Source organism: Thamnophis sirtalis, unplaced genomic scaffold (genome assembly GCF_051295495.1).
Source record: "Thamnophis sirtalis isolate CommonGarterSnake01/CBP01778 unplaced genomic scaffold, rThaSir2_p1.2 scaffold_6, whole genome shotgun sequence".
Classification (NCBI taxonomy): domain Eukaryota; kingdom Metazoa; phylum Chordata; class Lepidosauria; order Squamata; family Natricidae; genus Thamnophis; species Thamnophis sirtalis.
The window spans coordinates 83,987,068-84,000,867 of NW_028261386.1; the positions used below are offsets into that span (position 1 = coordinate 83,987,068).

The 13,800-nt window shown below is 39.2% G+C and overlaps 1 protein-coding gene across 4 annotated transcripts in view; it reads right to left on the bottom strand.

The window, feature by feature from the left end:
• The window catches only part of STXBP5 (syntaxin binding protein 5), a 150,668-nt gene extending 137,333 nt beyond the window's left edge, over positions 1-13,335 (bottom strand). For all 4 annotated transcript variants that reach the window (XM_014073881.2, XM_014073880.2, XM_087718318.1 and 1 more), the window contains exons 1-2: positions 11,985-13,335; positions 10,630-10,727 (exon numbers count right to left, since the gene is read on the bottom strand). In XM_014073881.2, coding sequence (XP_013929356.1) covers positions 10,630-10,727; positions 11,985-12,137 — 251 coding nt within the window. In that variant the 5' untranslated portion in view covers positions 12,138-13,335. The remainder of the gene's footprint in view (positions 1-10,629; positions 10,728-11,984) is intronic.
• Between the last annotated feature and the right edge of the window lie 465 nt (positions 13,336-13,800).

The following is a 13,800-nucleotide window of genomic DNA, read 5'->3' on the forward strand; positions in this document are numbered from 1 at the left end:
GGCCTCTGACTTAATGCATAATTAAGTCAAGGAATTAACCTCAGCCAAGTACATTCAATGAATTTGCAAGATATTAAAGTCCAAACATCATAAAAGCCATAAATACCTGGGCTATACCTGTAATTCGATACTCTGCAGGAATAATTGACTGGACCCAGATGGAGTTGGACAATTTGGACAGAAAAACAAGGAAGCTTATGACAATGAATCATGTCCTGCACCCTAAAAGTGATGATGACTGATTGTATCTACCAAGAGCAGAAGGTGGTCGAGGACTCCTACAAGTAAAGCAGACTGTGGAAGAAGAAAGATACAGCTTGGATGATTACATCCAGAAAAGTGAAAAACCAATGATTAAGGAAGTAAATAAAGGAGGCCTTTTGAAGACAACTAAGTTAAAAGCTGAATATAAGAAAGAAATAATTGAGAAGCGAGCTAAAAATTGGAAAAGCAAAGCTATGCATGGCCAATACTTGAAAAGTATTGAAAGCAAAGCTGACCAAAAGCTAACTTGGAACTGGTTAAGATCAGGAGCATTGAAAAAAGAAACAGAAGGGTTTATTTTGGCAGCTCAAGAACAAGCCTCAGCCACAAACTGCATGAAGGCAAAAATTCAACATGTTACCACCAACAGCAAATGTCACCTCTGTAATGAGAAAGATGACAGTCGACCACTTGATCAGCGGGTGCAGCACAAACTGACTACCTACAATGCCATGACCGCGTTGCTAAGATTATTCACTGGAAATTGTGCCAAAAGTTTGGATTTGAGTATAGCAAAAACCACTGGGACCATCAGGTTGAGAAGGTTTTAGAGAATGAGAAAGGCAAGATCTTGTGGGACTTCACAATCCAGACTGACAGACACTTGGCCTACAACACACCTGACATAACAATAATTGAAAAGAAAAAAAATATGGTTCATTGACATTGCAATACCTGGTGATGCACAAATTGAAGATAAACAGCAAGAAAAAATCACAAAATACCAGGACTTGCAAATTGAAGCTGAGCGACTGTGGAAAAAGAAATCGAGTGTTGTCCCAATTGTAATTGGAACCCTTGGAGCAATACCTAAAGGGCTACCTCGCTATTTGAAAATTCTACATTTACCTGACTTGAACATTCTGACTCTACAAAAAGCCACCCTACTTGAAACAACTTATATTCTCCAACGTTACCTTAACTGTTCCTAGGTCTTTGGTTAGGACTTGAGCTGTTGAGCTACCAACCAGCCCCAAAGGCTGTGAATCTCACCAAAGATTAACCACACATAATAATAATAATAATAATAATAATAATAATAATAATAATAACAATAACAACAACAACAATAATAATAATAATAATAATAATAATCTACTGAAGGCCCAACAGACGAAACAAGAATACAGAAAAGATGTGATAAAATCAAGAATGGAGAGTTGGCAGAACAAAGCACTGCATGGCCAATTTCTGGAAAAAATAAAAGATAAAGTGGACAGTGAACAAACTTGGTTATGGTTAACAACAGGTACATTAAAGAAAGAAACAGAGTCACTAATCCTGGCTGCGCAAGAACAAGCTATCCGCACGAATGCCATTAAGGCCAAAATCGAAAAATCCTCTGATGATGCCAAATGCAGACTTTGCAAAGAAGCTGATGAAACTGTTGATCACATACTCAGCTGCTGTAAAAAAATCACGCAGACTGATTATAAATTGCGGCACAATTCAGTAGCACAAATGATCCATTGGAATTTGTGCAAAAATTATAATATTAAAACAGCAACAAACTGGTGGGAACATCAGCCTGAAAAAGTCACCGAAAATCAGATGGTCAAGATCTTGTGGGATTTCCGTATACAAACAGACAAAATACTGGCGCATAATACACCAGACATCACACTGGTTGAGAAAAATAAGGTCACAATCATAGACATCGCAATACCAGGGGATAGCAGGGTCGCCGAGAAGGAACATGAAAAAATCGCAAAATATCAGGACTTAAAAATTGAAATTCAATGACTATGGCACAAACCAGCAGTGGTAATTCCAGTGGTAATTGGCACACTGGGTGCTATTCCAAAAGCACTGGAATTACATTTAAAACAGTTAAAAATTGACAAAATCACCATCAGTCAAATGCAAAAAGCCGCACTGCTTGGATCTGCATGCATATTACGAAAATACGTTACAACGTCCTAGGCCCCTGGGTGGGGCCCGACTAGTAACCAATGCCAAATCCGGCGAAACAACTGGCCGCTGTGATACAATTGTATAATAATAATAACAACAACAACAACAACAACTCCGCCGTTGCCGGTCCCAAGCCCGGATGAAAAAGGAGGAGGGTTGGGTCAGGTTGGCAACCTGGCCCCATAAAAAAAAACCCGCCAACCCATACAATATGGTGAAAGAAACGAATAAAAATTTTATACCACATCGGTCGTTGCGTGGGTTAACAAGGGTTGCAGCGGATGTTGGGGTCCCTGGACATCCGTCGACAAGTGGGCTACAAGTGGACCAGCCAACAAAACGACAAAAATATAGTGCAGATGAAAACCGTGCCATAATGGCCTGTTACTACAACTCAGAGCCAGAAAAAAGAGGTTATTTAAAGCGAATGTATGAATTATGGAAACAACAATATCCAGATTCAAATGTTAGTGAACAACGACTAGCATCTGATAGACTATACCTGCCCCGAAAATCAGGTGGCAGAGGATTATTACAAGTGAAGCAAACAGTTGAAGAATAAAAACATGCACTGGCTGATTATTTAAAAGAAAGTCAAGAACATCTAGTAATCGAAGTAAAGAACAAAAATATACTGAAGGCCCAACATACGAAACAAGAATACAGAAAAGATGTGATAAAATCAAGAATGGAGAGTTGGCAGAACAAAGCACATGGCCAATTTCTGGAAAAAATAAAAGATAAAGTGGACAGTGAACAAACTTGGTTATGGTTAACAACAGGTACATTAAAGAAAGAAACAGAGTCACTAATCCTGGCTGCGCAAGAACAAGCTATCCGCACAAATGCCATTAAGGCCAAAATCGAAAAATCCTCTCATGATGCCAAATGCAGACTTTGCAAAGAAGCTGATGAAACTTGATCACATACTCAGCTGCTGTAAAAAAATCATGCAGACTGATTATAAATTGCGGCACAATTCAGTAGCACAAATGATCCAATGGAATTTATGCAAAAATTATAATATTAAAACAGCAACAAACTGGTGGGAACATCAGCCTGAAAAAGTCACCGAAAATCAGATGGTCAAGATCTTGTGGGATTTCCGTATACAAACGGAAAAAATACTGGCACATAATACACCAGACATCACACTGGTTGAGAAAAATAAGGTCACAATCATAGACATTGCAATACCAGGTGATAGCAGGGTCGCCGAGAAGGAACATGAAAAAATCGCAAAATACCAGGATGAAAAAATCGAAATTCAACTACTATGGCACAAACCAGCAGTGGTAATTCTAGTTGTAATTGGCACACTGGGTGCTATTCCAAAAGCACTGGAATTACATTTAAAACAGTTAAAAATTGACAAAATCACCATCAGTCAAATGCAAAAAGCCGCACTGCTTGGATCTGCACGCATATTACGAAAATACGTTACGACATCCTAGGCCCCTGGGTGGGGCCCGACTAGTAATCAATGCCAAATCCGGTGAAACAACTGGCCGCTGTGATACAATTGTATAATAATAATAATAATAATTGCTGTTTGGATCAGCACACATATTACAAAAATACATTACGACATCCTAGGCCCCTGGGTGGGGCCCGACTAGTAATCAATGCCAAATCCGGCGAAACAACTGGCCGCTGTGATACAATTCTGTTGTTGCGAATAATAATTGCTTAACTCCAATCAATATTTGTTAATGAGATCTTCAATTAATTTCTAAAAAGAACTAAATACTAGAGTTCAAAACGTTATTACAATTATAGCATTTAAAGTTACAGTGACAGCATTTAATCTTATAGCTGAAATCACACAGCATGCTTTGCCTTAATTTTATGGCATGATTTGTTGAATAAGCCACATTGGTCTTATTTACACATATGACAAAATTGTAATGGTTTAGTACAGAGCATGAACTTAGTCAATTTTTTAATCTTAGGTAACATTACCAAAGAGACTTAAAGTTTCAGATTTTAAATTCCATTAAGAAGCATCCATTCTAGCAGGTTGCCCTATAAACCTTGAACAACTTGGTCTGTAACTACAGCCTTCATATAATTGAAGATTACACAAAAAACATGCTGTTTGAACAATCACATTATTTCATAAAGCATTATATGGAAGGCCACTAAGTACATCATTAGTGGAATACTCAATTTCACTCTTTTATAATGTACTCTAGAGCTGTGCATGAAGGCATGTTTATTTTAGCTTGAGCTAAGAAAAAATACCTCATTCAAAACATCGTGTTCTTATTCAGTAAAATTCAAAACTGTATGAGTATTCTTTATTCCACTTTTACAAGTTGAAAGATTTAAAATGTTATGACCATGACAAGCAATGTGAACCAGATATGAATTGATATTTCTTTGTTATATGCTAAGCCATCCTGAGTGCTACTTTCAACCAAGTTCCCAAAAACTGTTACTGAGGAATCACGCAGCATACCTCTACTCTCACCCACTGGAAAACCTCTTTAGAGTGGAATCTGCCATTAAAAATAACCTGCCCACAAACACATTAGAGATCTTTTCAATATAATCTCAATGCACAACTAACAGTATTTCAAAACATTTTTCCTGTAAAGTTTTGATTTTTTTAAAAATCTGTTTCAATTATTTTTTTTGCAGGCATTGACATCTTGCTTCCTTTCCAGACTACCTGCCAGGGCCCAAGGTCAGGAAAAGCTTTCCTGTTGTTCTTTGATGTTTTTATTTGCCAATTGGGGAAAGTGCAATAAAAGGCCTACTGATACTTTTTATTTGTACAAAGAACACTAAAAATATGACAAAAGAACATCCATATCATGTATACGCACATACCAAAGCAAGCCAGTGCTAACCTTGAGCTCTTAAAAAATGCCTACATCGAGTACATATACCCAAAGAATAATGAACAAGTGGGCACTGTATTAGTAATCTTTACATTTATATAACCTCAGCAGAATCATCTTGTATGCGAAGCACAGTTAATCATGCACACACAAACATTGTGTTAGCTGACTGAACTATATAAAGTACACTTAATACATAAGCATCATACTCATAAACCCACATATTCTGGGGTCAAAATTTTGCTCCTAGGATATTATCACCTTTTCTATTAAGCCTTACAGGATAAGGCAAAACTTATGATTTTATAATCATCTATGAAATCTTTCACAGAACTTTCAAAGAAGGAAAAGTAGTTGAGGGTGAGAAGGAAGGGAGGGAGTGGACTGGGAGAGAGGAGTGGTAGAGGGGGAGTGGAAGTAGGGTAGAGGGGAATGATGGAGGGAAGATAGTAAGTTGGAGGGGGGCAGAAGAAAGAGGTGTATGGAGAGTGGAAGAGGTATATTGGGTTTCTATTTGAGTTTGAGTTTGAGTTTTATTTTATTTATATTTCTGGGGGTATTGCTGACAAGAGGAACTGCTGTGATTATTGCTTAATGTTGTATGGCCCCGGTTATGCACAGTATATATGTGACTGTATGAAAATGGAAAATGGAAAATAAAAAGATTTCAACATCGGGGAAAAAAAAGAAAAGAAAAAAGAAAGAAGGAAAAGTAGTTCACAATAAAACAATTTTATTAAGCAACTAGAAATATGTTCATAACATTTTATACAAAATATGTAATTTCAGAATTGATCACACAAATAATTTGATCATAATAAATATTTATAAATCTATTTTCAAATGGTTTAACCTATCTTGTTAATAAGATGTCGCTCACATCTATTACTTTTATTATGTAATTTTATTTACCATGCTATCAGTAAGAATATTTGGTCAATCATGAAAAAAAGGATTCTTTGCTCAGTAACTGTCAACCAACAAGAAGAAAATTTTATCTCAGATCTTGGGATACAATCTAGTCTTTATAAGCAGCACTACTAGTTACACTTTTTCTGAAGCTCACTAGATTACTATTCAAAGTTTTATGGATTAAGCAATCAAGCTTCAGTTGAGAAACAGAACGGAAGCTGCCACAAGTAACTAACAAGGCAATAGAAGTCCTAGCATATTCATGAAGCTTAAGTATGCTGGAAACTGCAGATGAAATATCTAAGCTTCCTTTAAAAAAATTACACTTCCTAACAATTATGAAGTATACTCTAGTAGAGACTTTACACAAATAACGTTATAACAGGAGTTAAGAAAGAAGACGAACTGTGAACTGTAGAAGCACCTGTAGTGTTTCTCTTTTTATGACTGAAATTTCTTTTTGAAAAACATACAAGGAAATTTTAAATAGAATAAATAAATAACTTAATAATTTAGTCACATGCTGAACTAACAGTATCTGGTATTATCCAATTTATAAATCTGAGTTTCCAAAATATATTGTTTTATGCTCATGATAATAGACAACTATCAAAAATATGCTTTATGTATCTTATGAGTTTTGCTAGTTCTTTAAGTCAATAGTTGCATCATAATTTCGTTTTTCTACAGCTTGCAAAATTTGGAGTGCTAATAGAAACAAAATCCTTCAATACATTTAAGAATTAAGCTAAAACAGAATCTGAATTCTGGATGACTCTGAGTCAGTCATGCCAATTGATTCAAAATAGTTTTTTGTTGTTCAATCAGGTCCAATTCTCAGAAACTGCCTGGACTACTCCTCGAGGTTTTCTTGGCAAGATTTGTTTTTAAATAAGTGGTTTGCCACTATCTTCTTCCTAGGGCTGGGGAAAAAGTGATTGGTCCAAGGTCTCTCAGCTGGTTCTTGCCTAAGGGTAGTACTAGAACTCACAATCTCTGGATTCTAGCCTATGCCTTAACTACACCAAACTGGCTCTCTAAAATGGAATACAAGTCTCCTAATTAAGATTCTAATGTGAGATATTGTTTAATGCTGTGGGTCATCAAAATTTAAAATAGCTTATAGGTTTTTCCAATCATGCACAATTTTAGATTTATTAAGGTTGAATTTTTGCAAATCCTACCTGAAGCTCTCCTGTGGCATTATTTGCTAATCCCAAAGTCAACTGATTCAAATTGATCAACTGTTCAGGGAAGGAAAACCCAAGAAGTTACTAACTTATAGGGGGCTTAAGAGAATATTATTTTTGACATGAGGGACATTGTTATAGATCATTGCTTGAAAGTGAATAGTTATAAAAAAGAAACCTTTTGAAAATATGCTACAATAATAAACCATACTAAAACAAATAGACACTGTAGAAAGAGAGCTGAATGGCAGCTAGTCTATGGTATCCAAAAATCAGAAAAAACAAATAGCTATTTTTGACTAATAAATTTTGTTTAAACCATGTGAACTAAGCTTACTGAATTAGAGGCAGTGGAATGGCTAGATTGCAGGGATTATGAATCTCAATATTTAACCTACGGTGGTTCCAATGCTTGGAATGGTGGGGTAGTTGAAATTGCCCAATTTTTGTACTTTGAGAACGTAGCCACTCTTTAACATCTAATGAAGGGACTAAATTCGTAAAAGCATGTACCTTTTCAGTGGTGGGTTCCTATCAGTTTGGACCGGTTCAACCGAACCGGTAGTGGTTTGGCAGCCTGGGTCGCTGGAACCAGCAGCAACCCAGGCCTGCCACACACCCAAATCAGCGCCGCCATCTTGTTTTTCGCTTCTGTGCATGCACAGAACAATTTTTATTGTACTGCACATGCGCACACAGCACACATCAAGCGTGCAGGCGATCGCACAGGCCATGTGATCACATTTTGCGACATTCTGACAAGCAAAGTTAATAGAGAAGCCAGATTCATTTAACGACCTCAGAACTATTCTTTCCACCCCCCCCCCCCCAACCATCCAGTTACAATTGATGAATCTTCTTTGATGAGAAGCGAAACATCTTCATCAAGGAGAAAACAAAGTCGAGTTGCCTTTTGAAAAAGCACCTTTGAGACTTAGGTTTGTTACTAAGTTAACAACTGCAGAGATTAACTTAACAATTGAGGCAAAAAAGGTTGTAAAATGGGTCAAAACTCACTTAACAATTGTCTTGCTTAGCAACAGAAATTTGGGGTTTAATTGTGATTAAGTCAAGGACTACCTCTATGTACATTGTTGGGTATAGTTTATTAATTCCATTAATTCCAGGACCCTTAAAAGAGCCAGATTTGAAATCTCTTTGTCATGTAGAGGAGCAGTTGCTTAAGGAACAAGGAAGCAATAGTATAAGCCCCTATTAATATAATTTTATATATAGGATCTTCAAACTAGAGTTGAAGTTGACTAGTCTGATGAAAGTTGATAAAACTAAAATTTTGTTTAAAAGGAATGGATAGACATTTATACAAAGAACAGTAGAAAGTAGGTGTCACTAAACATTTTACTAAATATTTAAAAGAAACTAGAAAAAAAAAGCTTTCAGCCGTTTATAAAATTTAGAATTTTCACTATAGTTTCCATATTGAATGAAGCAAGCTGTGTTTATGCAAACCTTTCCAGAAACTGCTGTTTATGGTGCTACTGGACTGAATAAGTACGTACTCCAGGAATTTGAAATATAGGGCAGTAGTCCCCTTTAGCTTCTATGTGTGATTGACAAGTACAAAATCCTATTCCTAGACTTTGACAACCTATTATCTCCATGTCTTTTGTTGCACAGTGGAAGTAGGAAAAAACCAACCTTATCATTCCAAATCCATGTTGTTTTTCCTGACTTAACAAAATTTTATGAAGTACAAGCTATATAGCTCATTAATTATCACATTCCAATTCTGCAAATATGGTGCAACTAAGGGGCTATAGAACATGTTATGGTAGAAAACCACACTAATAATCTCAACTCTATTATTTAGTGTATAGAAAGATTTGAAAAGCATATCAAGTTACTTGTCCCAGTATTAAAAACTATTTTTCTACAATTAATGTAGGCATTTTATATTTTCAATTCTTACTTACAAACACCCTATGGGTAGCATAGACACAACCATTACAACTGCTTACATTACAACCATTACAACTGCTTATACCCATTGACATCAATAACCTAGTCTAGTCTTTATGTTTAGTTTTATCCACTGTCCATATTTGAAAACTAAGACTTTTAACATAAAATTGTGTCCCAGGATGCAATGGTTCAGCTCTTATCCAACTGGTTATTTTGCTATAATTTCTTCAACAGATGATTTACACTGATTCACAATTTTACTCCTGTGCATCTTCCTCCACTTTCTAATGTATTTGCAGTGTCAATAAAGGAATCATCAAGGGGCCAAACTGATTATTTTACTCCACATGGAACATAAACCTCCACACTACCCTCAATGAGGGCAGGTCAATATATGGAAACCAATCCCAAATGTTCAGTATTTTTCTAGAGGACTTTATACATCCTGCAAATTAGTAGCATGTATTCTCTCTTAAGCAAAGCCAGAAACTGCCAGTTGAGAAGGACTTGCCATTTATAATGCAGACAGAAAGATGTTTAGTTTGTAAACAGAGAAACATGGATTAAGTATCAATTGCATCCAACCTTTATTTTAAATTCTTTGATTATATTAACACATCATTGGAAGTATTTTTTGTAGTTTGTAATTGGTAAAAAGACCAATGCTTTCATCCCATCTTTTAGTTTAAAAAAAATAGGATAAAATCAGCATTAACATTTTAATTAAATTAAAATTTTTAACAAATTAACATTACAATCATTTTTATAATTTAAGATATTGCCATAGCAGGAGAGGTGATTAAAAGGTAATGTCTCTTAGTAACTTCATAGATATGTCCACATAATTTTCTCGGCAAGAATACAGAAGCAGTTACTGTTTCTCTAGTCCATCCCCAAATGAATTGCTTTTGTTTACCTTAAACTTCTACTAAAGAAACACCATCACTTATTAACTATGTACCTAGATCATGTACATTTGCCAACAATTCCCTTATATCTCAAAAGTTTTTTCCAAAGGAGAATATATTGTTTCTTTTATCTATTAAGAAACATTCAATGCTATCAGTGCTACCAACAAAGCCATATATTGGCTCAGTTTTGGTTCTCTAATTGAGTTATGAAATAATCTATCATGTTTTAAACTTGAAAGCCACATAAAAACTACTTCATTTGCCATTAAACAACAATAAAAACATTTTACTTATCAAAACATTTTAGATAACAGAATTCAGTGGTACATTTCTGATTCATATTTTAAGGTACAAGGCAAAAACCACTCCCCAAATCCTAATTCACATTTTTGGTTTGCAACATGGAAAAGAATTACTCTGCTTTAATCTTCCAGAAAAGCTATCAATTAATAACAGTAAAAATAACCAACATGTTTTCCCACACTTCCAATACTGGAAGACTTAGATTACAGACACAGAAGTAAATGCAAAGGAACAACTTTTTTATCTCCCCCCATTCAAATGCATACCTGGCTTGCAGAGTGCTTTGTCACAGTAATTCCAGGACTAAATAGAACATAAGGACGGCCTTCTTAAGTATTTTCTTTTAAAAACATAACAAAAGGATACAGCCTTAAAGCGCCAGTTTGTGTTCCAATGGCAAGTATCTTCTGAACAGGATCAAAAGACAAAGCTGAAGGCTGATAGGGGAAACCATGGCGAACAGTCTGTCAAGTCAAGGTAGTGGAGCAATGGTGATTCAGGCAACCAAAGAAAAATAAAAAGCCAATATTTTAGGAAGAAATGACTTCATTTAATGTACAAAATATTTTTTTAACTTGGAGGAAAATAGATTAGAATATATTTAAATCTTACTGAACATACAGAAAACAAAATGAAGTCTTTGCTCAAATACCTATAGATAAATTTATCATTCACTTCTCACTTTACTATTTTTAGAAACTCTTGCAAAAATTAAACAACTGTATTAAAATCTGAGACAGACTGAGAAATTTGATGATGCAGTCATTCCTGTAAATTAAGTGTTCACTAATTATTAAGATAGCTCTTTGGAGAGCTATTTCTTTTTCTCTGAAGGCCTTTATTTTTTAAAAAACAACAACAACACATAGGCACTTCTGCATTTAATGCATTACAATGGCCACCAATGCTCCTCCTTTTTATTTTTTATTATTTTTATTTTTTAACAACTAGAGGTGTACTTAAACTCATTGTGAGCAAACAGCACAGGCAAAGCCAGTGAAACCAAAATGTTTTTTATCGTAAGGATCAATCCTAACCCATTATTTAGATAAAGTATTCAATCCACAAGCCGATCTACAGCAGTTTAGGCCACAGGTGTCTAAAGGTGGAGAGGAACATCCACTTCGTTTTGTGTTTCAATTTGGCACAACTGGTGAATTAATCTGCTGCATCACCGTTTTGGAATTTAGACTCCAACTGCATTTACTGCATCCCATCAGAAAAGAAATATCCCTTCCTATTAGTATTACTTCTTCCTCCATCCCCAAAATGAAGAATTGTTCCCTCTATATTTAGAGAACACCATTTACTGAAGACTGTTAAGATCCCCATGTTTGCTGGTAATGCAGAGCATTTAGTACTCTGTCCTCTAATGGCATCAGAGTGGCATTTTAATTGTGTTCAACAGCGAAGCACACATTTAGCGGCTTCCCTCCAAGTATCTTAGATATATATGTACACATCTGTGGCTTAAAATTCAAGTGATAAATAGACATTCAGGGGAAGATGCTTCTCAATAAAAGCCGAGGGTCCCTCATAACGTCATCCTCGCGGTTGCTCTATTTCCCCCACCCACAATTTTTTTTTAAAAAAAAAAAACCACACACATTAAATTGACAGCTTTAAAAGCACCGGAGTCCAGAGTCTGCAGAACCCATCATGGCTACATCATCCTCTGCTCCCCCCCACCCCATTTCTTCCCAACCGGCTGCAGCATTCACCTTGCAGAGCTGGAAGTGCTCGGAGTGGAGGGTCTCCTGGATGTCGTTCTCCCGGGTTGCAGCCTGCTGCTGCTGCGAGGAGGAGGAAGCTGAAGAGGAGGACGACGAGCCCGCCAGGCCGTCCAACACCTTTCTGATGTTAAATTTCCTCATGGTCTCTCCGGCGGCGCACCCTTTTCTTCTTCCTCCCCCTCCTCCTCCTCCTCCCCCTCTCCACCCCCCTCTTGCCGTGGCTCCTACTCCCGCCCGGCCACACACCTCATCCAGACGAGCGGAGAAAGGGAAGGAGCAGGCGGGCAAGGCGAAGGGTCCCGCTGCAAAGGGAAGGACGCCTCGAAGTCTCGGCTTTTCCCCCCTCCTGCTTTGCCTTCTTCATCCAACCATTATCACCCCCCCTCCTCGGTCTGGGCACAGGGTGGGAAAGCAAGGCGCGCGAGGCGGGGGGGAGAGGTTGCTCAAGGCAGACGCGGACTCAGGGGGCAGAGCAGTCACCCTTATCAGTTGAGGGAGTGGATCTGACCAAGGAAGAGGAAAGCGCTGAACAGGAAGAAGAAAAGGAAGAAGGGGAACTCACGAAGTAAATAAATCTAGCGGCGAGATTAATGTAGCGCGGCGGCTTCTTTGGGGCGGCTCGGCTCGCCACGCCAGCGCGCTTGTACGCCACACTCAAGCGAGCAGCTCAGATGGCTCTGTCCCTGACCCCCACCCCCTAGGCGCCCTCTAGGCTCCGGGAAGGCCGCTTCGTCTTCCGCAGGCTGCCCTTCCTTTCTCGTCCAAACCCCTAAGCCTCGGCCCTCTTTTTGCACCGACTCTCCTCGCCCGCCCCTCCGGCTCTTTGCCACTACTGCTGCGCGGTGAGGGGAGCCCGAGCCTGCCTCTTCCCCCCCTTCCTCCTCCTCCTCCTCGTGCGGCTGCGAGCCCAGAAGTGACAACGGCGGCCGCCTCAACTTCCCACCCCTTTTCACTTAAAGGGAGTAGAAGCGGCTGTCCATCATCTCGCCGGGTGCCCACCACAGTTTCTCTCTCTCTCCCCGGCGCAGCTGCAATTCCCTGTTGCCCGGTGGTTGCGTTGGCTGGCTGCCTCGCCGGCCGGCCGCCCTGCCTCGCCGGCAACGCTGCCCCTCAGCGCGACTCCTGCTCCGGGAGTGTCGCCAGCGGCGCTTCGCGGGGACTTTGCTGCCGCCGGCTGTCACACGCCCCCACAATCATCCTCCCGCAAAGGCTATACCGGCAGCTATTGCTGCCGCTGCCGCCTCGCAACACAAAAAGGCGATCCCACCGTGAAGCGGTGGCGGTGGCAACGCCGTCTTCCTCCTCCCCACCAAACCCCTACGGTAGCTTATCGCTGTTGTCTCCTTAAACTGCTGGTAGTGGCAAAGCAGGAGCGACCGAAGCGGAGCATGCGCGGTACAAGGCCTTCCTGCAAGCACCCGGATGTTGCTGTCTTTTCTTGTTATTGAGGGGGAGGAGGCGAGTGGGGAGCGACACGTCCTAACGGCCTTCCTAGAAGGCGTGCTGAGGTTTTTTGGGGCGCATTGGCCTCTTGGGCACTATGGATGTGGGGGGGGGGATTAAAGCCCTTTGAATGCAGCCTCCGGGACAAAAAGCGCGCCTTGGAACGGCTGAACAGGGCGCCTGGAGGTCTACCTTCAGGTAGCTTCCTGGAGAGGCTTGCAAGGGGCTGCAGCCCAGCTCCCGCCTTGCCTCAAGCGGTGGGATGTGCGTCAGAGTAAAAAAAAAAAAGAGAGAAGGGGGGAGGTCGTCGGAGGGCAATTATTTGGCTAGGTTCCCGCCGACCCACGAGTCGGTTGGGCCA